This window comes from Sparus aurata, chromosome 5 (genome assembly GCF_900880675.1).
Source record: "Sparus aurata chromosome 5, fSpaAur1.1, whole genome shotgun sequence".
NCBI classification, from domain to species: domain Eukaryota; kingdom Metazoa; phylum Chordata; class Actinopteri; order Spariformes; family Sparidae; genus Sparus; species Sparus aurata.
This window is the reverse complement of record NC_044191.1, coordinates 8,959,267-8,984,449: the sequence shown is the minus strand read 5'-3', so window position 1 is coordinate 8,984,449 and position 25,183 is coordinate 8,959,267. Positions and strand designations below refer to the sequence as shown.

The following is a 25,183-nucleotide window of genomic DNA, read 5'->3' as shown; positions in this document are numbered from 1 at the left end:
TGTATCAACCCCAACAGTGAAACTAGGTGACAGAAGTGAGAGACAAGTATTTCCTACACAGAGAATGCACATTTTCTTTCCCCACGTTTCTCCAAGGTTTTTTGTCACACCGACGTTACAGCGGTGACACTCTCGTTCTGCTGCTGCGCTCCCTATCACTGGGAGCCTCTCAGCTTTCTCTTATTATTATTATTTTTTTTTATTTCAGTCCGTTTCATCTGTCTTTTTTCCTCTTTCTCTATTTTTGTTTGTCTCTTGGCTGACTGAGTGAGTGAGTCGTCGGTTGTGTTGCGTCGTCTTTGACAGCAGTCTGGGAGCCAAGCTGTCACTCACGCAGCTCCTTGGTCCCACTGTCTTTCTGAAGTCAGTCTCCATTAATATAATAATGGCGTGTAGTCGGCGCCACTGAATATTTTACTGTAATGTTCAGCAGAACATTACCCCCACACTCAACGCCACACAGAGAAAGTCTTACTGTGTGACAGAAACTTTTTATTTTGACTGAAAGGTCTTTGTGAGGTCTGTTTCATCTGTGGAAGTTTTTGTGTTTTTGTTGTGTTTTCCTTTTTGTGCTTTAGGAAAAGTGCTAGGCCCCCGTTTGATAAAGTGACTGAGGGTATTCTTTTTCTTGTCAGGCATCTATTATTGACACTCTCCAGGAATAGGCCTAGGTACGCGGTGTGTTGGTGCGCTGTATTCGATTCTGCAGTTGTTATCTCAGGAAAACCATGTTGTTCAGTCTTGCAGGCTAAACAGTTTGGTACAACATCCTCATCGTATCTGACTGTGATTGGAAGAGGCGCGTGTATTCAGGAGGCATCTCACGTATTTACTGTACATATAAAAACAGCAATGCTTAGTCACAGATGTACAGGTTTTTTTTATGTATATTTTTCTATTCCTTCCCCTGTTGTTTCTTTTTCTTCTTCTTCTTTCTCCCATCATCCTTTTTAACCGTCTCTTTCCTCCTCGTCCGCCTCTCTCTCCTACAGGTGAGCAGGGTGCAGTTACCATGTTTCCTCTTTTCCTATTGGATCATCACATGACCGCCAGGGAGCTCGGCTTCTGGAACGGCGTTATCGCCATGGGCTTCTCCATCTGCGGGTCGTCCCTCGGAGGCCTGCTGCTCGCTCAGTTCAGGTACACATCAGCGAAATCATCATTTTGGTTATCACTAGCTTCACAGTGACTTTTATTTGTATTGCAGCAGTATTTTGTGACTCTGAAGGCATTTTTCAGTGTTTCAAAATTAATTGCCACTCAAGGGAAGATGCCCTGAAAAATGTATAAAATGCCTGTGAAAGTCAAAGACTGCTCACTGTGAAAGTACACAGTTTTTGCATGTCACCAAATCCACATTCTTCCACTGAGTGGTACAGTACTCTCAAGGCTGCAACTTAATTATGGATTAATTTGCTGTTTATTTCCTGAATTAATCAATTCTGTTTATAGAAATGTAAAAAAATACTGAAAAACGCCAACATTTCCAATAATACCTTGTTTTGGCCGACCAACAGTTACAAACCCAAAGATATTCAGGGTGCCGTCATGGAAGATTACAAAACCAAACAAATATTCACAATTGAGAAGCTGGAGACTGATTATTTTCAGCAATTTTTTCAAAAGAAATTGCTTAAAGGAGCAGTTCAGCTGAAAAGGAAACTTCAGTCGATATCTACTCAGGTTAATGCCAATGGAAAGTCAGGGGAACTTTTGTAGTCTACAAAACATTTCTGGGTCTTCACAGTAATAGGCCATTATAGAATTCCCCTACAAAACTGAAGGGTTGAGGGTTTTTTTCATGAAAAAATCTAACTCAGCTAATTTGGTGTAATCCAAGTCTACAGAGGCCCTTGGCTTTGATTTGAATATTTATTTGAAAAGACGTGCAGTAGAACTTGTTGAACTTGAACATCTTATCCTCAGCCCGGGTGTGCGCAACCGCAAGTTAAGATTTAAGTCCTCAGCTCAGTCTCATTAGTTGTTTAGGAGAATGCTTTAACAAATGTTTTGTGGACTATGAAACTTCGCCTGGCTTTCTATCAGTACAAAGGTGAGTAAAAAATGGCTGAATTTTTATTTTTGTGTGAATATACCCTTTATTTTGTTTGACTTGTGTTTCTGCAGATGGACTAATCAGTTCATCAAAGAATTGTTTCAGCTCTAATAATCACACATAAATGTGACCATTGACTGACCCCTGTGGTCACATGACCTGTTGGCTCTCTCAACTGAACATTTTTGGTCAGAAATAAAGCAGTCTGAAGCAGAAGAAAGATGTTGGCACCACGTTACCAACAGAAAAATACAGTTAAAGTGGCATGTAAGAAACAAGAGCGGAAAATGTCAAAGAATAATCAAACCAATGGTCTTCTTTAAAATTAGTCGTGAAGTTCTAGCAGTGGGAAAGAAATGCGGATTGACATGAACGTGTGTCTTTCTGCCTCACACCCATCCTCTTCCTGCTCCTCTTCCTCCTTCAGCATTATGTGAACACTGACTTCTTCTTTCCTGCAGCTTTCTTCCTTCTCCTTTACCTCTTCCTCCTCACTCTGTGCCCGCTTGTGCTCCCGTGTGTCTGTGTGTGTGTGTGTGTGTGTGTGTTTCTGCCTGTCTGACTGTGTGTGTACAGTAATTTAAGTAAACATAGCCTTGTTTGAGAGCTCAGGGACCCCCTGCGTCTGGTGTGTGGTGTGAGAACAGCATGAGCAGCAAATCCATCACACATACACACTCTCACGCACACTCTCACACACTCAAGCACACACTCACACACACACACACACATACCCCTCAGGGTTTGATCGCATAGACAACATTCAGCTCTAGTTGAATTTAATTCTCAGATTTACAGACAGATACTAAGTTGTTAGACTTCCTGATAAATATATAAAAGTGGCTCCATTGCTGCATATTGAATGAGATTTATTAAAATGATTAGATACAATGACCTGTTCGAACTTCTCCTTAAATATGATGTTTTTGTACAGGTATATATACAGTTTTAGAGTTCTAATTGACGCAGGATTGTAATTCTGACAATAATGCATTTCTATAGTAAGCATACACAGTATCTGTCTTACAAATTGGATTGTACAGTATGTAACCTTTCAGATGTTCTCCCCTTCAGCACATTGACACTGTGCCATTTGTGTGTGACTGACGAACGTTGCATAAGGTTGTATGTCTGCCTATACTAAGATCACATCATAGCACCACCACGCCTATGGCCAGTGTGATGTAATGGGAACTATAAATAACAACAATGCCTTCACGGAGGATAGTATGTTTGTTTCCTGCAGCTTACTCTCAACAAAATATCCTTCCATATCTAGAAAATGTTAAGCTTTTTAGCAGAGCTGGCAAAATTACACGCATTCTTTGCTGAAGTAGAGGAACAGGCTCAAATAAAAGTAAGGGATTACAGGCTCTGAAATTATTAAGATAAGTATAAAAGTCTTCCTGAAGGACAATTCTCCTGCCTTTTCTGTGCTAAGCTCACTGAACCCCACGTCATATCAATGTAATTCAGAGACTATTTAGCTTAAAGGTGGGCCATTGCAAATTCCAGAACTTTTCCTTTCTTTTGGATGTTTAGGACTATTTCACCCCAATCCAGTGAAAAATGAGTTGCTCATAAACACACCACAAAGATAGTTGATTGTTGAGTCTCATTCTCAGGATGTCAGATTGGGTTGGTAAAGCGTCCTGAGCAGCAACAAACAGAAAAAATATGAAAATCTAGGAAGAGGGCTGCAGTGTCTTTGTAGGCACAAGACACTAACACACCATTTCTTCACATTTGAGTCTCCCTCTCTGTCTGTTTCCATCCTGTTATGTCTTTAATATCATTTCTGCAAAGCATGACATGCACTGATAGATTGAAATCAGTCTTGTGATGTTGGGAAGGTGGTGAGCAACGATGCAAAATGAAAATAATCGTAATTCCCCCTGCATTAGAATTCAAGTAACAAGCCTGTTTTGAAAATGTATGGAGTAAAAAGTACAGATATTTGTTTTAAAATCTAAGGAGTTAAAGTAAATACCCAAGCGAAGTACAAAAACCTTACTAAGTATGTATTTAACTAAGCATTTGTACTTCGCTACTTCCTAGCTCTGCTTTTTAGCCAACTTACTTCAAGGACCAGGATGATTAAGGATACGGTGTGTCAGGTAAAAGGGGCAATAAAGCTGAAGCTGTGCATTTTGCTCACGTGTTTGCTTCTGTGTTTGGGCTGTATGTTTCTGTGTGCCTTTCCATTTGTTGACACGTATCAGTTGCGCTGCCTCTTGTCAGTCTTTTTGTCCCGGTGTTGTGTTTTCAGCTGGCTCCCAGGTTTTCTCTTCTTGTAAAGTGACACTAGTAAACACAGAGCAAACCTCCAAAGGCAACATTTTTGTTGCGCTTTCAAAAGATGTCATTGTCATGCTGTGGCTTTTGATCCGTCTCTCTTTCTCCTCTATCTGTCTTGTAAAGGACTCTTGCAAAGGCAGTGAAATGTTCACACACTAACAAAGACAGAAAACATCTTCCAAGTGATTTGTTCTGGTGTAGATCGAAATTCTCTGGGAGTCACATGCAATGAAGCATTTAGTCTCATCAGACTTAGCAGTGTTGCAATCCAATGTAATAAGTACATTTACTAGTAAAGTACTGTACCTTTGTACAATTTTGATGTACTTGTACCTTCAATTTTCTCCCACTTTGTACTTCTACTCCGCTAAACTATTACTCAGTACTTCTTACAGTGACAGTCAGATCTGACCCATAGTCAACAGTATATACTGCACAAACATGTAAATACATTTATAATTTACTTATACCTTTCATACTTAACTTTAATTAATCACCTACTTTAAGACTTCAACTCAAGTACTATTTGTTCTTCCACTATTACCAATAATATTTTAATACAATATCTTTACTTTCACTTTACTATGATTTTTGAATTCAATGTACGCCTCTCTCTCGACTCTGTTCCCTGTGTTGTAGTTTCACCAAGGGCGGGACTCAGGCAGCTCCTCCACATACACACATGCACACACTCACGGCGACATTGAGCCAGGTGACATTAAAATACTCTGCTCCCCAAGGCTAAAAGGTGTTTTTCCCTGACAACCGCATATTTCCACACGGAAAATGTAATAGAATGAATAAGAATGGAATTGCTTTCAATACTGCACTCCACAACTTCTGTGACAAAAAAACTGGTTTAGATTTCCTGTTAAGGAATTAATGAGTCTCTGTGTCTCTGTGCCAAATGACAAGCCGTTAACAATCCCCTCCATACATGTATTCAGGCAGACAAAAAATTATCTTATTCGTTTCTGCCGGCAGAAGTCCACTTTCAGTATTTGTGCCGTGTAGCCTTCAGTTTCCACATCACACTTATCTATGCTGAAAATTGGACCAGGATTGGCTTCCAAACTATTTGTGAAGTCACAAATCCTACTTTTATGTCCACCTCTTAAAAGAATCAAGTTTTCAGATGAGCACAGAGAAAATTTGCACTTTCAGTATTGAATGTAAAAGCAGCCTTCTAGTCTGTTCTGGTCTCAAACCCTCAGCTGTAGAAACAATGAGAAAAACACATTTTTGACTCAGATTTAAATATTTATTTAAGGGCAGCTTTTGTAATAAAGCCTGAGAGCCAATTTTATTTGTTGTTCTGTTGTTGTTGTTGTGGCTTTTATTTTTATTTAGTTTATGTTGTGTTTATGTTATTCATTTAGGTTTTTTAACATTCCAGTTCCAATGGCTGAATTTTATTAAGAATTAAAAGGTCATTGCCCTTTGAGAGGATGTACCTGGATTATTACGCTAGTATGATATTGTTATAATATTACATCATTAGCATAAAGTGGTCTTGAAATGACAATGCTGTATTAACCAACAAAAGCTGTTATCATGGCAGGCCTTATGGGAAATGTCTGAGAACTACTCTCTCCCAATTAAGACCCATTTAATAAAAGGCAACAGTCAACTATTTGAAACCACAAATTATGCTGTAATCAACAGAACAGATGAATTATAAGTGAAAAGAACAGATAAATTATAAGTCACCTTGTTTGACCTGTTATTGAAGCAGTGTTTCTAAGGCCCGTCCAGACGACAACGCTCTTTTGCGAAAACGCACACGTATTGCATCGTTTTGGCCGACCGTCCATACGGATCCTGAAAACGCAGCGCCTGAAAACGCACTTTTTTGAAAACGGGTCTCCGGGTGGAGAAATCCGAAAACGCAGCCCTCCCGTTCTCATGTGAACGGCGAATCTGCATACTTTCCAAAACGATGACGCCATCGCCCCACCCCGTGACGTCCCATAACAACAACAACAACAATGGCGGACTACATGCTCGTGTTCGTGCCGCAGAAGATATTGAGCCTTTCTTGCAACTTACTCGCCTTGTAGTTGAGTGTGTGTCGCAGCAGCAGTTCGACCTCATTAACGGTCCACACAAACGATTCTGGTTTCCTTGCACTAGCCATTTTCATCTTCTTCTTGTTGTGTTCGGTTTCTCCGTCTACTGTCTGTTTATTTACAGCGCGCAAGCTTAATGCGCATGCTCCGTCTCTTCATGAACTACAGCGTTTTCGGTTGTTTTCAGTGGATCCGTGTGGACGCAAATATTCTTAAAACGATGCTGAGGATGACGGAGAAAAAAAGATCGGTTTCGCCCGTGTGGACCGCCCCTGAATCACAGCTGATGAAACAGAGTGGGGGAAAACTAATTTTATAATTTCCACAACCCTCGTTAAAATCCAACTTACTCATTAGATTCTGTTCAAAATGGACCCATCCAGAGTCAGATTAACACTTTTTCTTCCTTACCTGCTCCTGTCACACACTCACACACAGAGAAAGTGCTGTCCACTAGGCTGTGGTCCCACCTCTAAAAGCTCCGTTGGAAGGTTTATCCTCCCCACCATCAGAAACGGCTGAGTGGTCAGTGAATGACCCCCTTTACAACCGCAACTGGCAACCCGAGAACACGGCTATTCTTATCTGGGCCTGGCCCGTGTGAGGTGGCAGCCAGGCAGGTTCTCTTTCTCACACACACGCACACGCACAGACACACACACATGCCTCAGCATCTCTTGAGAGTGCGTGATATGAAAGGCTGTCATTGAGACGGGAGGTAAAGGAGCAGCAGAGAGAAGAATGTCTTTAGCATGTGAATGATAAGGGATTGGTTTTCCAGTAGAGAGGTTAAGGAAAGACTTGGAGGAGAGAGGGGGGAGATGGTGAGAGGAGAAGATACAGAGTAAAGGGGGAGGAAGGGGGAGAGATAGAAAAAAAAAAAACGTTAAATAAGTAGAAATCAGTTTAATGCCCGTACTACTGGATATTTGTAGGGATGTCATAATGTTTTATCTCAGAATCACTGATGAATCAGTCAAAGAAAGTTTCCATTACCAAAGGTCTTCAGCATTCCTTTGAAAATAGTTTTGTCATACTCTAATAATTTGTGAACTCTTAAAGGAGAACTTCGGTCGATTTCAACATGCAGCTTTATCGCTCAAGCTACCCTTGACTAGCCAGTACCGAAAACGCGAACACTTTTGGTGCACCTCTTACAGAGCTCCTTGAACGGAGAGTTAGCAGTGACAGCTAACAGCATGGGGTCAGAACTTTACACTGTGTTTTAAGCGTCTTAACATGCTCCAAATCTCACCCCAAAAGGTATGCAACATCAGCAGACACCTAAGAACACAGCACTGTAGCGTTTATGACTCACAATGAATAAAAAAGTGGTTAAAACAGTGTGTTTGTGCAAGCAGCCACATACCGTTTGTTGACATCCATGTCGTAGACCAAACTAGTCGATCCGTCGAGCGTGCGCTTACTCCCTCACTGGCAGCGACGGAAACTTGAATTTTGCAGACAGAAACGTATTCCAGCATTTTCGTTTTTCTGTTCATAACGTACATGTTCATGTTACAGCCTGTCATGAGCCATGAGCCTTACAATAGCCTGTTATGAGTCTATTCGCTCTGCACCGAGAGCTAGCTTGTTTGCTCATGCTAATGGTTCTTGCAGAGAGCAGAGCAGAGAGTCCGTTTCTGTCTGCAAAATTCAAGTTTCCGTCGCTGCCAGTGAGGGAGTAACTGTCACTGCTAACTCTCCGTTCAAGGAGCTCTGTAAGAGGTGGACCAAAAGTGTTCGCGTTCTCGGTACTGGCTAGTCAAGGGTAGCTTGAGCGATAAAGCTGCATGTTGAAATCGACCGAAGTTTTCCTTTAATCACACACAGTTGAGTCTATTTCATCATGGAGTTTTGCAAAAGACAAGGAGATGTATGTTGAAATAAACCTCTTTTTCATTTGTAGTTGCTGGAGCATTTATTCTGTATTTGTCATTAAAGATGGTCAAATGATATGTTTGACCATATGTTGGTTTGTTGGACTGTTGGTCGTACAAAACGAGACAATTGACTTTTGGTAGTTATTTAATTAAAGGAGACATAATATACTAATTTTCAGTTTCAAAATTTTATTTTGAGGTACGTATAGAGTAGGTTTACATACTCAAATGCTAAAAAATGCATCAGTTTTCCTCCTTACAGCAGCCCTGTAGTCACCCTCTGTGTGAGACGCTCTGGCCCCCATTCAGATACCAAGTCTGCTGTGACTCACACACGTCTGATTCAGCACTGCTTCTCCAGTCAGCTCTCATGTTTTTGAAATTCCATTTAACTTTACTTCTACCATAAATATAGGCATAAATTATGTGATGTAAAGAAGTCAAGTAATAAAAGTACTGATGAGGCTTTTCAGGCACTTCAGGAGTGGTGTTTTCTGTGGGAGAGAGGAATTCCCATTTGCGCATTTGGCTTTTTAACTTTCAAAACCTTTTCAATCCACTAGAAACAATGTAATACACTGAATGACAGGAAACTCCTGAAAATGCATTTTGGGATGTATTTTGATACTCATTGGTTGCAGCCCTTGACCAGCAATCAGATCCAGTTTAAGTGCGGTCAGAAACCTTTTGTGCCTGTCAACCATCTTCTGTCTCCCCTTATTTCCGGTCACATTACTACTGTCCGCTTCGACATAAAGGAACAGGGTTTACATAACCTGCAATAATGCTTAAAAGAGCCTTAAAATAAGTCAACAGTGAATCAGGAAGTGAACATGTAAACAGCTGGCAGAGTCAACCAGGTTTCATCAGAAGGAGTGAGTTGGATCGGCTGTTTGTCTCATGAACAGGAGAATGAAATGAAACTTGACATGAAACTTTAAATCTCATCATGAACCGAAACCGTTGATTGTTTTACTCAGTGCACTTATCCAAGTGAATCAGATATCCTGCTTTGTGACAGGCCCTTCTTCCTCACAGCCTTTTTTACACATAAATAATTACATGCTAAAAAAACATAAACAAACACACACGCAGTCCTTTGAGTGGCAGGCATCCTCTGAGTGATTGGCATTGTTAATCCCCGATGTCACACAACAGTCTGAGCGTGTGTCTGTAGGTGTGTGTGTGTGTGTGTTAACGGTGATTAATTATCTTCCTCATGCTGGGGATCTCCTTAGGTTATTGATTACGTCACGAACCAAACCCACAGGGGGATGATTTTCTTGCACTAACAGGGAATCAATTAGTGTCTGGGGACTTGTTTACTTACGCACGTGCACGCATGTTACTCTGTGTCCGCGTGCATGTGTGTGCGTGTAATTGTGTGTGACATGGAGATGCTGCAGAATGTCTCCAAATTGAATGATTCTACCCTTAAGTCACTGTCACCACACATCTCTCTGCTCATCAATAATGCTTGTGCCAGAAAGTTTGTGAAAATCTGTCTGATATCTGTTCTTGTTTCTTGGTCTCCCTGCAGCATCGGGGCTCTGATGCGACGTGTGTTCGTGTTGCGAACCATCAGCATGGTCTTCCAGAGCTCTCTACTCACTGTACTAGAACCATCACCACTCATGAAAGGTGAGAGACAGTCTTAAAAGCAGTCACACCAATTTAACACATTTTACCAATAACCATGATCCTGTGCAGTTCGGATATGATGCCAGCAGATGATGGAAGGACAAGAATATTGAGCCTGTTAGTCTTTCATTCTTCTATATGAATAGTGTACACGTACACTACATCGTATTTGAATTCTGCTCATTACTTATTCAGACAAAATCGCCAAAATCTACACTGATGGTATAAGTGATATTCACATGGTAGATCCATATTCATATATATGTTCATGTATATTCATATATACAGAAGCCACTCCAGTAACAGCTCATAACAGCTTTACTAATTGAGATATGAATATAAATAATACTCAAAGTATGATAATAATAGTATCTACATACATTTTGTGTGTCCCTATCAGGATAACAGCAGTGCTTTCTATCCTCTTTGTTCATCATCCACACATCCACTCGATCACCAGTGGAACAGCCATTAGGAGTCACTGTTTGAATTTGCTCCTTAATCTGTCATAAACAATGAAAAATTGTAACACAGTGAAAAAAAAGGCAATGAATATCATATTGCCATACGCTAAACACAGCAGAACTGCATCATAAAAGAGGACCAATCATCACAAAGACACTTTCACAACTTTGACTTAGATAGTTTTGAGTTGAAACAACACTTGTGAAAATCTCTACAAAACATTATGACATTCACTCATCTACTATTGTGTTGTGGTGACATAATGTGTGTGTGTTCATTCTTCTAAAGGAAGGAGTCTGGCTGGCAGGTATGTAATTTGATATTAAAAGTTAGGTAACATGTGTATAACAGGATTTACAATAGACACTTACCTTCACAGTAAATCCTTCGGTAGAATAACTGTCGCCTGTACTTGACTGGTCTTTGGTCAGGTGACCTGGAGTCTGCTGGTCCAACAAACAGTTGACCCAAAACTGCTTGTCCATTCATAAGTTGCCTACAGCAGTGGTTTCCAAACCTCATGGGATCGCAAAGTAACATCATACAGGTGAACATGATATCTCAGGAACACCTTGAGAGAATGTATTAAAATTTGGAACAGACATCAACTTCGACTTAAGGATGAACAGATCAGACTTTGTTTTCAAAGGTTGAAGGTGAAAGGTCAGTGTGGTCACTGACAAGAATAAAAATATTTTTTTGGCCATAACCGAGTGATTCATGCTATTATTATGATGAGATTTCACACCAATGTATGATGGGATAAATAACGAAATCCGGGGGCCAAGAGAGGAATTTTTTATGGTAAGCCACGTTGTATGTCTGATCTAAATAGTTTTCTCTCCTGTGATTATGACTTGAGTACTGGTGTAAAAAACACGTTTTGCCAGGATAATGTTTTTCTTTCTTTTTTCATTTGTGAAACCAAGTGAAAAAAGAACTGTGTGAGTAGAGAAAATGTAACCTTACAAATAATTTTTTTTTTAACCTTGGCAAAACTTTTTTCCCCCACCAGTTCTCAACTCATAATCACAAGAGATAAAACAACTTAGATCAGACTTAGAAAATGGAACACAAAAAATGTCTTCACTTGCCCTCAGGGCTTCTGCAGTAAATTGACGAAGTGATGACATTTCATAACCAAAAGATCAATGGTCAACTTCCCTGTGACATCATCATGTTCTGCAAAAACACTTTTCTGGCCTTAATTCAACAACATATCCCAAGAACAGAAGGGGAGATTGTGACCTAACAAGACAGCATACATGTGGAATCATACATGTCAATATAGTGATCGTTTCCATTTCACCAACAACTCCATTTAATATCTTTGATAAATTAAAAGTACTAACTATATCATGTTAGTCTGGACATAAATGGATATACATTTTATCTTGACTTTTGAACGGAGGCATACAACCACAGGGCGGTCATTCTAGTCTTTGGAGTGAACAAGCTTGCTCAACCTGTCAACCATGTTGAGGAGGAAGACGCTGTATTTGTTTAAATGTGGAGATAACATCGAACACTTTCAGATTGTCTCTCCTCAGTGGCATTGATAGCCTTACTCTTATTTGTACGCACCAAAAGTTACAGAGAAGAATGAAGCAGAGTTTAGATCTTGCTTACTTTTAACCTCTGTAGTCAATGTGGATGTTGGAGTGTCAGAAATTGTCGGAAATTGAGCGTCACAATCCAAAGAAAAATTGGGAACCACTGGCCTGTAAGCTTTTGAACCAGATGTTGAGTATTTAGAGAGAATACGAGTGGATAACGCAAAGGACACTGATAGACAGGTGCTCTCTGTGTCTCCAGAGAGCCATTGAGTTATTAATGTCTGAATGACACATCTGATTGTGTTACACAGCCAGTCGCAAAGCTGTTGGGATTCAGATCTGCACCTTTCATCTCTGTCAGAGTTGTCTGTTCCTCTATCAAGCCTCTCAGTCTGAAAGTTGAGGCCTCTCCCCCTCCTTTGCTTTAAACCCAGAACAAAGATTTCAGGAAAACTCAACCAAGAAAAAAAACATTCAGTTTCAGATTTTTCAATATTACATGATAACCCTCCGCTTCCCACTCCTCCAGTCTGATCAGTCGGTGCAACTGTGTGACTCCAACAGTCTTGTGTCGCTGACTGAAGAATCGTATTCAGGAAAAACTCTGGCGGCTTGAGTGAATAATTCAGTGTTAGCGGGAGCAGAGACAGATAGGCTCTGTGGTTCCTCTGTGTTTCTCCACTAACACCGCTCTGCCACTTCCCCTCAGAGGATACACTACATGTGTTTTGGGGACGAGGGGGGGGGGGGTGGTGGTGGTGCTGGGAGAAGGGAGAGAAGACACTTCAGCAGCTTACCATTTCCCGCTGCTTTGTCTCAACGCAGAACAATGTAGTGAGAAGTGTAGTAGTGCAGACAACAGTGGGAAATTTATACTTTTCTGCCTCTTTCAGGAAAACTTATGCTGCGCTCAGACGTGTTCTTGCTTGATGATTCTCATGTGTGTTCACTCCCTCAGGTATGGCCGTCTTGAGCATGAGTGTTCAACACTTCTTGGGCGGTCTCATCACCACGCTCACCTTCACTACCATGATGCATTGCACTCAAAGGGCTGAGGAAAGCATTCAGGTAAAACAGACTTTATTCATACCTGCCAAGACCCAGACTGCTGTTATTTAACGATTTGACTCTCGTTGTCATTTTTTTTTTGTCTTAACTGTCTCATTATTTGGCGTTAGGTCATCTCCTGTGGCCTAACAAACACACAGCGCAATCTTTGTTTTCTTTTCTTCCTCCCTCCCTCCATTCTGTCGTATCCTCTGTTTTGGTTTAAGGTGCTATTATATAATTTTAGGTCATTTCCGTTAGTTCTCAAAGGGGGGCCTGAGAGGGATTTCTTCAGCATACAGTACCACACCTATCGTCACCTGAGCCTGTCAGTTCTCATCAGCTGTTTCTACCTGGAGAGTGTCAGACCAAGTCTCTATTCATTGCTTCTTTTCTTCTTGTCCCCCCACCTCTCTTTCCTGTATTTTGCCCCCTCGCTGATATTGTCCCTCCTACCCCCTCACTCCAACTCTTTGTCATTCTGTAGTCCTATAAACGCTCCTGACTTTTTCCGCTCCTCTCTCGTTTTCTCCTCTTCGACATTACTCCTTTTGTCCCTGTCGTAACTGGGCCATCGTTGCCTGGAGGTGATCGCTGTTCACACAGCCATTCAGACGTCACTCAGTCAGTCTCTGAAGGTGACAAATTATCATTTAAATTGCTGTCACTCATGAAGTGGAGAAGAAAGGGGGGGGATCACAGGCTGTAGCACAGATATCTGGGTAGTAATAAAATAAATAACAGAGAAGAATCAATCACAACATGTGATGATGAGAAACACAGTTAATTTGAGAGGTTCTCATGACACATTTACCGTTTGCTTTTTAGTGTGTTGGTGTGTGAATCAGTGTGTGTGTGTGTGTGTATGGGCACACAGGAGCATTAGCTCGCCTGTACTCGTTGTGTGTGTATATGTGTGTGTTATTGAAGGTAGTGCTATCCAGTGACAGAAAGCTGATAGTGTGAGTGCTTGTTAACGATCCCCAGGAGAAAGAAACCGAATCTGTTAAACAAGTTGCTCAGAATAAAGGCACTCCACTTAGCTGTGGTCACACAGGCTCTCAGAGCTCTCTACCTCGGCGTACAGACCACAGACTCAGCTGAGAGACTCACCACCACTTCTTCAACTCTCATCGAATTCATCTCATTTTATTGAAAGGATTTGTTTACTAGAGAGAAGAAGTATTCGGTACAAACTGACGTGATTGTGGTCCTAAAGAAATAGTCTTGTCGTAGAAGCTTATGGTAGCGTTCATGGATAAGAATTACTGGTCAGCATGGTTTTGCCTCTATTAAATTAGAAACCACAAATCCAGTCCATACTGTAAGTATATGATTGAAGGATTTAGGGCTGCAACTCATTATCGATTAATCTGTAAATCTTTTTCTTTTTTCTTTTTAATGAAACTTACTGCAAGTAGTTTTTTAACTCGTAATGACATACATAAGCGAACAAACTTAATGCCTGTCGCCCGGTTGAATTCTGAGGATAAAATGTTTTTTTAAGAAGTGCTGAGGATGAATTGAAGAGTCTCACAACCTGAGGAAAGAAGCCGCTCTGTAGTCTGGTGTTCCAGCAGCCCATAAATCTGTATTGCCGGACTATCTTGATCTTGCTTTATTAAAATTAAGACATAGCATTACCGGGGAATGTAGATAGCTAATGCTATCGCTCAAAATTCCAATTACTGAGCAACCAAATCTGATAGCTATAGGCTTACATGTAACCTAAGAGTATGAACGGCACTCCAACATGGGAGCCTATGGCACCTAAAAGATACTATGTTTCACCATCATTATATAACAGTTAATAATCTCACATAGTCACAAATAGATATATCACTTCATGCCCATGCATCCTGAAATTAGCTGTGTTCAAAAAGATAAATAGAACTAATGCACTTGCTTTTAAAACAAATGCACATGTTAGCCAGATGAAGATCTTCATTACAGGAACTGTAACAGAATAATTTTAAGTGAACGTGGGCCTATGTCAATGCAGTGTGAATTAATGATCCATCCATAACACTTTATAAAAGTGCGTATCTTTCAACACATGCAGTAACAATGCCCAATCACTGATACGATATAAGATGTCATTTAACTTACTTGATTTATCAGATCTGATTTGTTTTGTAACTGTGAATATTCTATCATAAATATTTTATGGTAATCATGTCATCTAAACAAAATCAAATCAGTTACCAATTATTTATTGTAAATACCCTCTCGAGGCCAACCTGCACTGCCTTCCCACACCAGAGCATCACTGGTTCAGACCTCAAATTTGCTAGATTATTTCTAGTATAGCAGCTTTTGTTCTGAAATGACAAATAGTAAAGACATTATGCAAAACAAACATTTATAATCCTGTAGAAGAAGCTTACGTTGTAATTTGTGGATATACATTTGTGGAAGATAACAACACCCTTGTTTATTTGCTGCCGTGTCATTGTTTGACACTCAGAGTAAAAATAATCTTAGAAATGTATTTATTTTGTGCATGAAAATGTTTCAGAATAATTTATTTGTCAATGCAGGCTTTGAGTCTATACTGAGTCTATAAATTATGGAAAGATTCAATGTGTTTTTTACAATGAAGTAAAGAACCCCGAGCCCAACGAATGAAATTGTTTGGTCGATGGTCTAGGCGTCACTCGAGTCCGTCTGTTGTGTTGGAGTTACCTGTCTCACCTGATGCTGTGCTCTCAGACAGAGGGAGGAGGAGGCTGGGGGAGATTAGGTAATCTCTGTCCCTCTCTTTCTCTCTCTTATCCCGTCTTGAAAGCCTTAAGGCTGGGATCAGATACTCTTCTTCGTTTGGCCTCCATCCATCGTCTCAGGCCATGATCTCACGCTTTCTCTTTCAGAGTTCCAGTCTCATCTAACCCTCTTCCATCGCTCCCTTTTGCACTTTAGATTTTATTCTTAAAAAGAAAAAAACCTTTTTATTCTTATTTATTTTTTATCTGTTGATACTGATTATTTTGTATTACAGGTTCAAAAGCATGAGACGATAAGTAGCGCTACCCTCACCTCTCTACTTATCCGTGTGCTGCTCCCTCCTTTCACTTACAATGTCCCTTTATTTTCCAAACCCTCTCCTTCCTGCTTATCCTGTTTCTCGATTCCCTCTCCTTAACTTCCTCATCACACTCTCTTTTCCCATCATTCCTCCACCCTTCTCCCCTCATTCCACCTCTCCACTCCTTCCTCTCACCATCAGGCGACTCACTACAGTTTCCTGGCGACTCTGGAGGTGCTGGGCAAGCTGACGTTCAGCGCTCTGGCCGGAGGCGTAGTGGATTGGTTCGGTTTCCAAGTTGCCTTCCTCTTCTTCCTCACGCTCTCTGCTGGGACGGCCCTGCATGTGTGGACGGCTACCTTCACTGGTGCTCTCAGGGAACACCAGCTCAAAGAACAGCCTAAGTGAGATCAGGATCAGGGTGAACAGTCCTGACCCGCGGCGTCTGCAGGTGCTGAAAATGAGTGAAACCATCAGTATTCAGACTGTCCTTGGATCGCTAAATGTTAACACTAATGACTTTAGCATATCTTTTCAGTAAAGAGGTTTTTGAATAAGTTTCTTGTTCTGCCATTTTTAAGGAGAAATCAGCCATGCAGTTAAGCACTATAATACAGTGTGTGTTTTTTGTCATTTCACTGGCAAAACTGGCCTTACGTTTTATTTATTTTGCATTGGAAATGTCTGGAAAAGTCATAGTATTTACAGTAGTGTGAGGACTGTTTGCATATGCTGATAACGGTAAGGATGAGTATTGTTGTATTGAGTTTGGGAAATATAATCCAAGCTGTTTGTATCATCTGAGCCATTTTAATGTTTTAATGAGCCAGCAATAAGAGCTGTAGCCAAAAGCAATATCGCTTCTTTGTGATGCTTGTTCTATCATATGGTACTGTATAAGAATATGTTTGTCATTCTCCTGAGTTCTATGGTTTACAATTAATCTCTACTACCTCGTATCAGCTCTGTATGGTACGATACACAGGAGGTGAATGTACAGGAGCTGCACAAAGTAGAAGATACATTCATTGCAACACACATTGTCTATGTTATCTAAGCCACAGTTAGCCAAAGTAGGTTTGTAGTTACTGCACAAATTTCATTTTAGAAAAGGTAATAAAAAATACACTTGAGCTGTTGAATGAAGAGCGTTTGTTCTGATGAATTAACCACAGATTTTCAGAGTAAAATTCCCTTACCTGTTGGGAACAGGATACCCTGACAGCTTACTTCTTGTAGGAAACCTGAGCCTTACACACTGCATGGTGCCATCTTGTCTCAGTTTTTCAGTCAAAGATTCAGACCTGTCAATAAACTCTGAAAATAACTTTATAAGACTTGAAAGACCAATAGATAATATTCACATGGTGGCCATTTTCCTCTGATGTAACACTCAGGGTGGGAAGCTCAAATGTCATACTGCTGTGTTGCAGATTGTCCTATAAATGTAGGGAATCTGACAAATTACTATCATTTCACTGCTGCTCTGATAAGGTTGCCGTGGTGATGCAATTGTCCCACCAACTAATAAGCTCCTGATGACAGCGGTAAAACCAGGTACACTAGGCGTCTTACAAAAAAAATACACCCAGGATCTGTGTTAGTTTGATTAAAACATTACATTTCCTGCTGCACATTAAAAACATTTAACTGGCGTAATAGAGGTTGACTTTTATATGATGTGGTCTAGTCACAGGGGATGCAATGTGTTCACTGAGTTTGGCAGCAGAGTGGTAGTTTCTACTTCACCCACTTCCAAGGTGTGTGGAGAAGGAATAAAGTCTATAAAGGTCAAAAAGCTCCAGCAGCACTTGCAGTATAGTTGTAGTACTGTAGTATATACAACATTGTCATAAACTAAATTACCAGGTTCCTTATTAGAATTGGATATAAATCCAAAATATTGTCAAATAGGCACTTTTGCATTTTGCCTGAACACCAAGATCTCCGCCATTGTCTTGTCGATCAACTCCTCTTACTCTTGTTGCGTCAAAGGTGAAATGTGACTCCTGCTACTCTGTGCTGCAACTCCGCTGCTGGCGCTGCCACTGTACTGAGGAGAAACAAAAACAATGGTGAAAAAGCAAAACAGTGGCGGGGTGGTGGGTAAGTAGTGTAATCGGTGTAAGCCCGAACAACGTGTAACACCGACTCCCACAGCAAGACTACCTGCTGATCGGAGAACAACTGTAAAGACAATGGAAAGTGCAAATCTGGAGGGACAGTTTGCCACATTTCAAAGTAACTTATTAGCTTCTATTAACGTTCGCACTCAGCCACTTCCTAGCTAACATTAACATTTGATAGTGTTACACAAGTCAATAGGAAAGGCATAACTAATTTAAAATATCAAGGCACATCTTGGGCACATTCATTTGAGCTTGGCTGTGAAACACACAGTAATGTTAGCTAGGAAGAGGTTAAATGCTAACGTTGGCTGATGGGTTATCAAATATGTCCCAGTGTCCCTCCAAATTTTCACTGACATCTTTTCGGTTGTGCATCAATCATCCAGGTGATTTTACAGCTCAAAACTCTTCAAGTTTACAAACTCTTTTGGCTTCATGCGCCACTGGGCAGCTTTCACAGGACTGAACGCGGCTCTGGCTCCAATAGTGTAACCAGATTTTAATTGTTGAATCCAAGGTCAAACCGAATAAGTTTATACCCGCTTCCCACCTGAGCATGACGTTTGAAGAAAATGGCCGCCGTGTGAATATGGGCTATACCACTGGCAATGGCTGCTACCATTGTTTCACTTTACTTGTTTAAACATCACATATATGTACTATAAAAACATACCGTAACTCTCCATGGTACTGTATACTATTTCAAACAATTTTCTCCAAGCTTAAAACATGAATGAAGCAGCAAGGTAGAATGTTCTTTTCTTTTCATCAGACTCGGTAGGAGAATGTATTAATAGAAATTAAGTCTTAATTGTGTCAGAAGGAGAAGAGGATGGATCCAATGACGTAATGGCATTAACCTCGGCCAAACTAAAAAGCTGAGTCAATTGCCGTCACCCACATAATAAATAAAGGGATGCCATACGACATCATCACTGGTTCATCCATGTAGCCAGATCCTCTGTCATGAGATTTGCACAAAAAAATAAAGCTGCTGAGTGAATGTTCGAGTTTTGTGTTTTTGTTGTGTGTGACCAGACTTGAACACATGTTGGACCCCCGGGGGAGCTCCTGTGAGCCCTTTGAGTGCGCTCCCACCTTTGAAAATCCACCGCTGCTCCGAACACAACAGTAGCTCTCTGCAGCAAACTGGCTGAGGGCTACAGGAGTGAATAGGGCCCGTGTCACAGGATCCACAACCCATAGAGCCCTAATGACACAACAAATGCCGTGAAGGAGGATTAGACCGGCTTACACGGCCCCTCAATACACCTCCACTTTACACTTTCTCACCCGGCCTCATTATATGGGCGTACTGTTTGTGTAGCAGGAGAGAGTGGGAAGGTTCGAGGAGAGGGGCTTATGTTTTATCCTCTCGCCATTGTCAGAGAAGAGCGAGCGTTGAGAGCCATAGGCCTGTGTGGTTTGATGTCTTTTTAAGAGTCACATGAAACCACAAGCCAATGTAAACGAATGAGCGCTTTATGTGAGCGAGGAGGGTTGTTTTTCTCAACAGTCTGAGATCCTGTAAACCATCAAGGAGAGACACCCTCAGCTACTTTGTGCAGAGTTACATTAGATTGTGCAAGCACACAGTTCACCAGCTTAATAGAGCTGAATTTGTCTAGACGCCACCTGAATCTGAAATATGTGGACAATGCTCTGAGGTTCTTGCTTACATGCTGGAGACAAAATAACTTTGCTTTATTTGTTAGTGTTGGGTCGGGATGTTGACTGAATACAAGACAGCAGTAAGCTATAGAGAAAGGGGAACCACAAGGGCCATTTAGTGGCTGTCAGGAGCTTTAGACTGAATCACATGGTCTTCATCTGCAGATGGAGTTCGTCCATTAGAAGCTGATACTCGTATTTCCTTTTTCTGAGCATTTTAAAGATCCAGTGTTTGGGATTCAGTGACATTTAGCAGTGACATTGAAGAATGCAACCAACAGAACATCTCCACATCTCATTCAAATACGGCACCTGATCAGCTCAGTTCAGTTTTCATCTTTCAGGTTTTACTTCCTTGTTAGGCAGTCTGTTAAATATGCATAAATTGGAAATACTCAAGTAATGTATAAAATAGAAAAAACTGAACTTAACAGTATTTACAGTACAAGGTTAAAAATGAACTCTCATTTTCAACTCAAAATGAAGAGTGTCCATTAAAAAAAAAAAAAAAGAAGAAGTTCTCTGCATCTCGACATCACACCTAAACAATTGAGGGTAATTGAATTTCAGAAAATCAACAACAACAGAATTTTTCACAAACTGGGACTGTTTGTTTTTAGAAAGGTAATTCTAATAAAACCCAAAACCAAAGGAGAAATGTTTTAAACTGCAGGAGCATTATTTGCTAACTCTGTTTTAAAACCTGTGTGCAGACGGGGGGTTGAGGAAAGGTAGATGACTGGTCTGGATCCTACAGCGCTGATGAGAGTGAGACCTCCCACTGCGGTTGCCAGATTGGCAGAAACCCCCCGTGGAGAGAGTGCGTGTCTCGGGGGCCGACCTCCCTGCCGCCACAGTAGTGATAGATTGGTGGATTTGATGTTGCCTTACATGTCGGCGATTGACTTTGTGGAGTAATAACAGTCACGGGGATTGCATAAGACTTGTTGCCAAGCCCGAGAGGAGCTGTCTCGCTCTTCCGGGCATGTGAGGCATAAAAATAAAAGTGTTGTTATCACAGCACAGGGATCAGGCAATTATTCAGTGATTACTTTAATATAATTAAAGTAATATCAGTGCACATGTCATGTTCACGCGTGAATTCCTGAGATGTTATCATCAGAGTCAGATTCCCCACATAGAAGGCTAAGGATAGGTAATCTTTTATTTCAACAGCTATTCAGTTTCATTAACAATCAGGCCGGAGAGCAAGTCTAGTCACACCACCAACTTTATACCCGTATCAGACAGGAGGCCCCACTAAAGGATCGGCTCGCTCATTCACCGTGTGCCAAGGCTGATCTGCTAATCACAACGTCACCAGATGCGCAACAATGCCACCCAAACAATAGGAAACACGGAAATAATAAGGCAGAGTTTATGAGCTATAAGAAAGGAGAGAGAGAGTTCACTCACAGTTGCATCTCTCGGCCGGTAGAGTTACCTCTGGGGAGAGAGAGAGGGAGGGAATGCAACATGTTTTAATCTCAGCAAACAAAGGTGTTGTATCGCTTTTTTCCCTCTATTGTCTCCGAGTGCCCCGGGAGGAAAGAGGTGTTGGCTTTTTGCGCCGCTTTTGTCCTGTGGCTGGCAGAATGGCCTTCTGGGAAACCTGAGTGGGCAGGTGGAGGAGCGGTGAGCAGCATCGGGTGACACGGTGTTTCCTCCACCGGTGTTTACTTTTTGTTTATTTGCAGAATGAGAGACATGGACACCTCTCTCTCTCTCTCTCTCCCTCCTTCTCTCACCTAAGCTCTTCTCTTCTCGTTCTTCCCACCGCTTTGTCCTCTGTCTTTGTTTTCCTTCCCCTGTTTTCTAAACTAACTTCATCACAGGCTGTTCTTGCTTGTGATCATGCTGCAGGACACTTTTTATTGGGAAAAAAAACACAAAGATTTTAAATTTCGTTGTCATTTGTCTTTGAGTGAAAACTGTATCCAAGAAAATGTTCTGCTATCTGATGTGAAAAAAAAGAAAGAAAGGATGATATATAACAACCTGAACAATTCAGAATTGAAGCTAATTTTGAGAGTAAAATGATTATTTCCTGATACCCGACAACTCATGTACAAACCTATTAAAGGTGCTGTATGTAAGAACTCTACACTCCAAACTAATCGGGAGCAGCATAGACCAGATCACCAGAAAGTGTTTAGTGCACAGCTAACATAGCAAACATATTATAACTGTCAGTAACTTTGTACAATTAGCTACCTTTATACATAGCCAGTCTTGAAGAAACAATGCAGTTCAGCATCAATAAAACCCAATCCCTCCGGAAGAGCGCCAGTCTTGAAGCCAACTTTCACAGGGGCCGAACCGTGTGATCACAACATCACGTGATGCACTGGGGCCCAAAAAGACTCCTTCCCTTAAGCTAACATTGTGAAAGAAGCAGCTATAAAACGCAAGATACATTTTTCATTCCATGTGCCCCACAACACAGAAGTTCTGGGTAGTTCTATAGCCATGAGGTCGAGCTTTTTTTTTGGCTTCATGCGCCACTGAGCAGCTGTCCTAGGAATGAACAGGGCTCCGCTTCCACTATATCCAGGTTTTAACGGGCCGTCCTTGATGCATCCTCAGGGCAGCACTACTTTTTCATTCGTTCAAGTTGGACTCAGGGTACATGGACACTACAGGGACTCACTATCACCTCTTGAGGTACAAAGTGCTATTAAGCGACAGGACAGCCCAAAGCTAGCTATTCTGCAACAGAACACAACCTTGATTTAAAAAAAAAGGTGGGTAGAACGCTTGCCATGCTTGTGAACGACTAAGCCTTTTGAGGATGCTTCTTCATGTTCAGTCACGATGCTATCGCCTGTTACCATTGAACCTGTTTTTCTGTGGAATGTTCCAAACAGGTGTTTTTTGGAGCTTCCCACAACCTTCCCACATTTTGTTGTTGCTCCTGTCCAACTCGTTTGAAACAAGTTGCCGTCATCAAATTCAGAAGACGCATATGTTTAAAAAAATAAATAAATAAATTGACGTTGATGAGATAAAACGTTAAATATAACTTCTAATTGCGTATATGTACAAAAAAGAAAAAGGAAACAGATTATCGCGTTCTGTTTTTTTCATGTTTTACACAGCCTCCAAACTTTTCTTTCAACAGGATTGCACATAGACGTATTTAATATAACATCCTAATTTCCTCAATTCTGTCGATAATTTTAGTTCATTTATTGAATGTTTTAATCCAACATAAATATGCTTCAATAGCCAAAATGCAAGCTTTAATCTTCAATCAGCCTCATATCAAGAATAATAAACACAAGCAGCTTCAAAATTCATCCTCCACAACTGCTTCATTCTGGCTAATTATTCCACACCTATAGCAATACATTACACCAAAGTAAACTACCTTCTCATGTAAGTTTTTCTTACCTCAAGCTTACCGAACTTTAGATATTTTTGTGATGTTGAAAGGAAACCAAACTGTAAAGATCTTTGACAAAACAATCTTAAATCAATGTCCTGAGTATGAGTGACAGTGATAATGGCTCCTTGAAGTTGCTAAGTTGTTAAGAGCTTTTATTTTTTACAGATATATATCTCTAACATCAGCATTTTAACACCACACATGTGGCCAGACTTTATTTATAAAATATGTTCTTTATGGAAAATACTGCATCGTGGTACAACACTGAAACAACCATGGATCCATGATTGTGGTATTCTGGTCATATAACTACAGTATAAACAGCATCATAGTGGTCAAAGCATATTGATAATAAGCCTACTGACATTCAAACACACAAGCAAAAATAGAAAGGCCGGACAAAGAGAAGGTAATTGCAGTGAGATGTCCAGTGATTTTAGAGAACCAGCAGCGGGTCATTTCTCATGATGCTGCAAAACGTCATTATTAAGTCAGCTACAGATACACTCACCAGCACATATGTCAGATGAATAGACCAGATGAGAATTTACAGGGTTTATCAAGGTGTGTTCTTCAAATGTGCAGTGGGTGGTACAGATGGGCCACACAATCTGAAAAGAAGAATGATAACGGTCGTATGTCCCGAAATCTACAGCAGCGAAATACAGAAGTATCATTACCCCAAAAACATCAGCAAACATTTTTCTGCAAAACTTCAACTTTTCAAACTTTGAGTACATTTGGCTGATGAAACTTACATGTGAAAAATCTGTGGAACAGTTGCTTTCAAAACCTTACTCAAGTAAAAGTTTGTGACTGCAGCAGGGAAAGAAACCAGAGACATGGCTGACCAGGATCTAAGGAGGACGTACAGGAAAGAGAGGCAGCCTTAATGCAGGACGGACAGAGGAGCAGTGAGGGTTCAGTTTGCTGTTAGCTAAGACACAACGACCGGGCTGTAACTCTAGCCCCAGGAGAGGCGAGCGCTGGTGTATTTTCTTCCATTGCAGGCCGGCAGATATCTTTACCTGGTGACAACACACACCTGTGTGTAGATCACATGACCTGATGGCCACTGTGGGAACTGGCAGTGAGGTGTACCCAGTCATCCTGTTTGCAGATTTAAAGATCTAAGTGGAAGAAGTCGGGGAGGTAAAGTTGGCAGGAAACCAACTGAGCTGAATCATTAAAGTTTATTCACTGTGTTTTGTTTCTGTGCATTCGTCAACCCAATCGCCAGAATAAATGTCAACTATTTATACTTCTGCAAAACCACAGATTCTCAAAATTCTTTCATGATGTAGCTAGACAATTTTTTAGGTATTTATCTCAAAGCATTAATACTGTTTTGGCAAAGGATACCTGCTTTGGTCCAACTTTTCATGATTGGCTTTGGTCACCACCAAAAGGCTGAAGATTGTCCCACTTCCTATGAAAGAAGACGGTTTGGTTGTCACAAAAACATCTGCAAATATCGCCAGGTCTCCTTAAAAAAAACACCTGGTTTTGTGCCCATAAAAATGGCTGGAGATGCCCTGACTCCCTGTGAAATAAAAACCTACTCTGGTTGCCGCAACAAAAGCTGGAGATGATCCGACCTTCTGTAAAAAATAGCTGCACTTGGTTGCCTCTAAAATGATTGTCAGCACATTAACGGCTGGAGGTGGTCCATCTTCCTGTGACCAATAGCGACTTTGATCGCCACAAATACGGCTTTAGATGTCCTCACAGGCTTGAACTGCGGTCGCTCGATTGGCAGCGTGGGGCTTGTAATAACGACACCGTCTTCCCTCCGCCGCCGAATATGACAGTCAGCTAAAAAGCATATACTGTGAGGAAGACATGCCACGTTTGGTACAAATGTCAACCACGTTTCTGTGTTTTGCAGGAACATTAGCTGCTAACATTATATCTGGGTGTGTGGGCTGACGTTTGTCTTGTTTTATCTTGAGTTA

At 41.0% G+C, this 25,183-nt stretch overlaps 1 protein-coding gene across 2 annotated transcripts in view; it reads left to right on the top strand.

Moving 5' to 3' along the window:
• mfsd3 (major facilitator superfamily domain containing 3) overlaps positions 1–19,176 on the top strand; it is a 33,585-nt gene extending 14,409 nt beyond the window's left edge. The window contains exons 3-6 of one of the 2 annotated variants that reach the window (XM_030417947.1): positions 993–1,140; positions 9,847–9,947; positions 12,927–13,036; positions 16,242–19,176. In XM_030417947.1, the coding sequence (XP_030273807.1) occupies positions 993–1,140; positions 9,847–9,947; positions 12,927–13,036; positions 16,242–16,448 (566 nt within the window). In that variant the 3' untranslated portion in view covers positions 16,449–19,176. The remainder of the gene's footprint in view (positions 1–992; positions 1,141–9,846; positions 9,948–12,926; positions 13,037–16,241) is intronic. The other variant, XM_030417948.1, reaches the window with a different exon arrangement.
• The last annotated feature ends 6,007 nt before the right edge of the window (positions 19,177–25,183 follow it).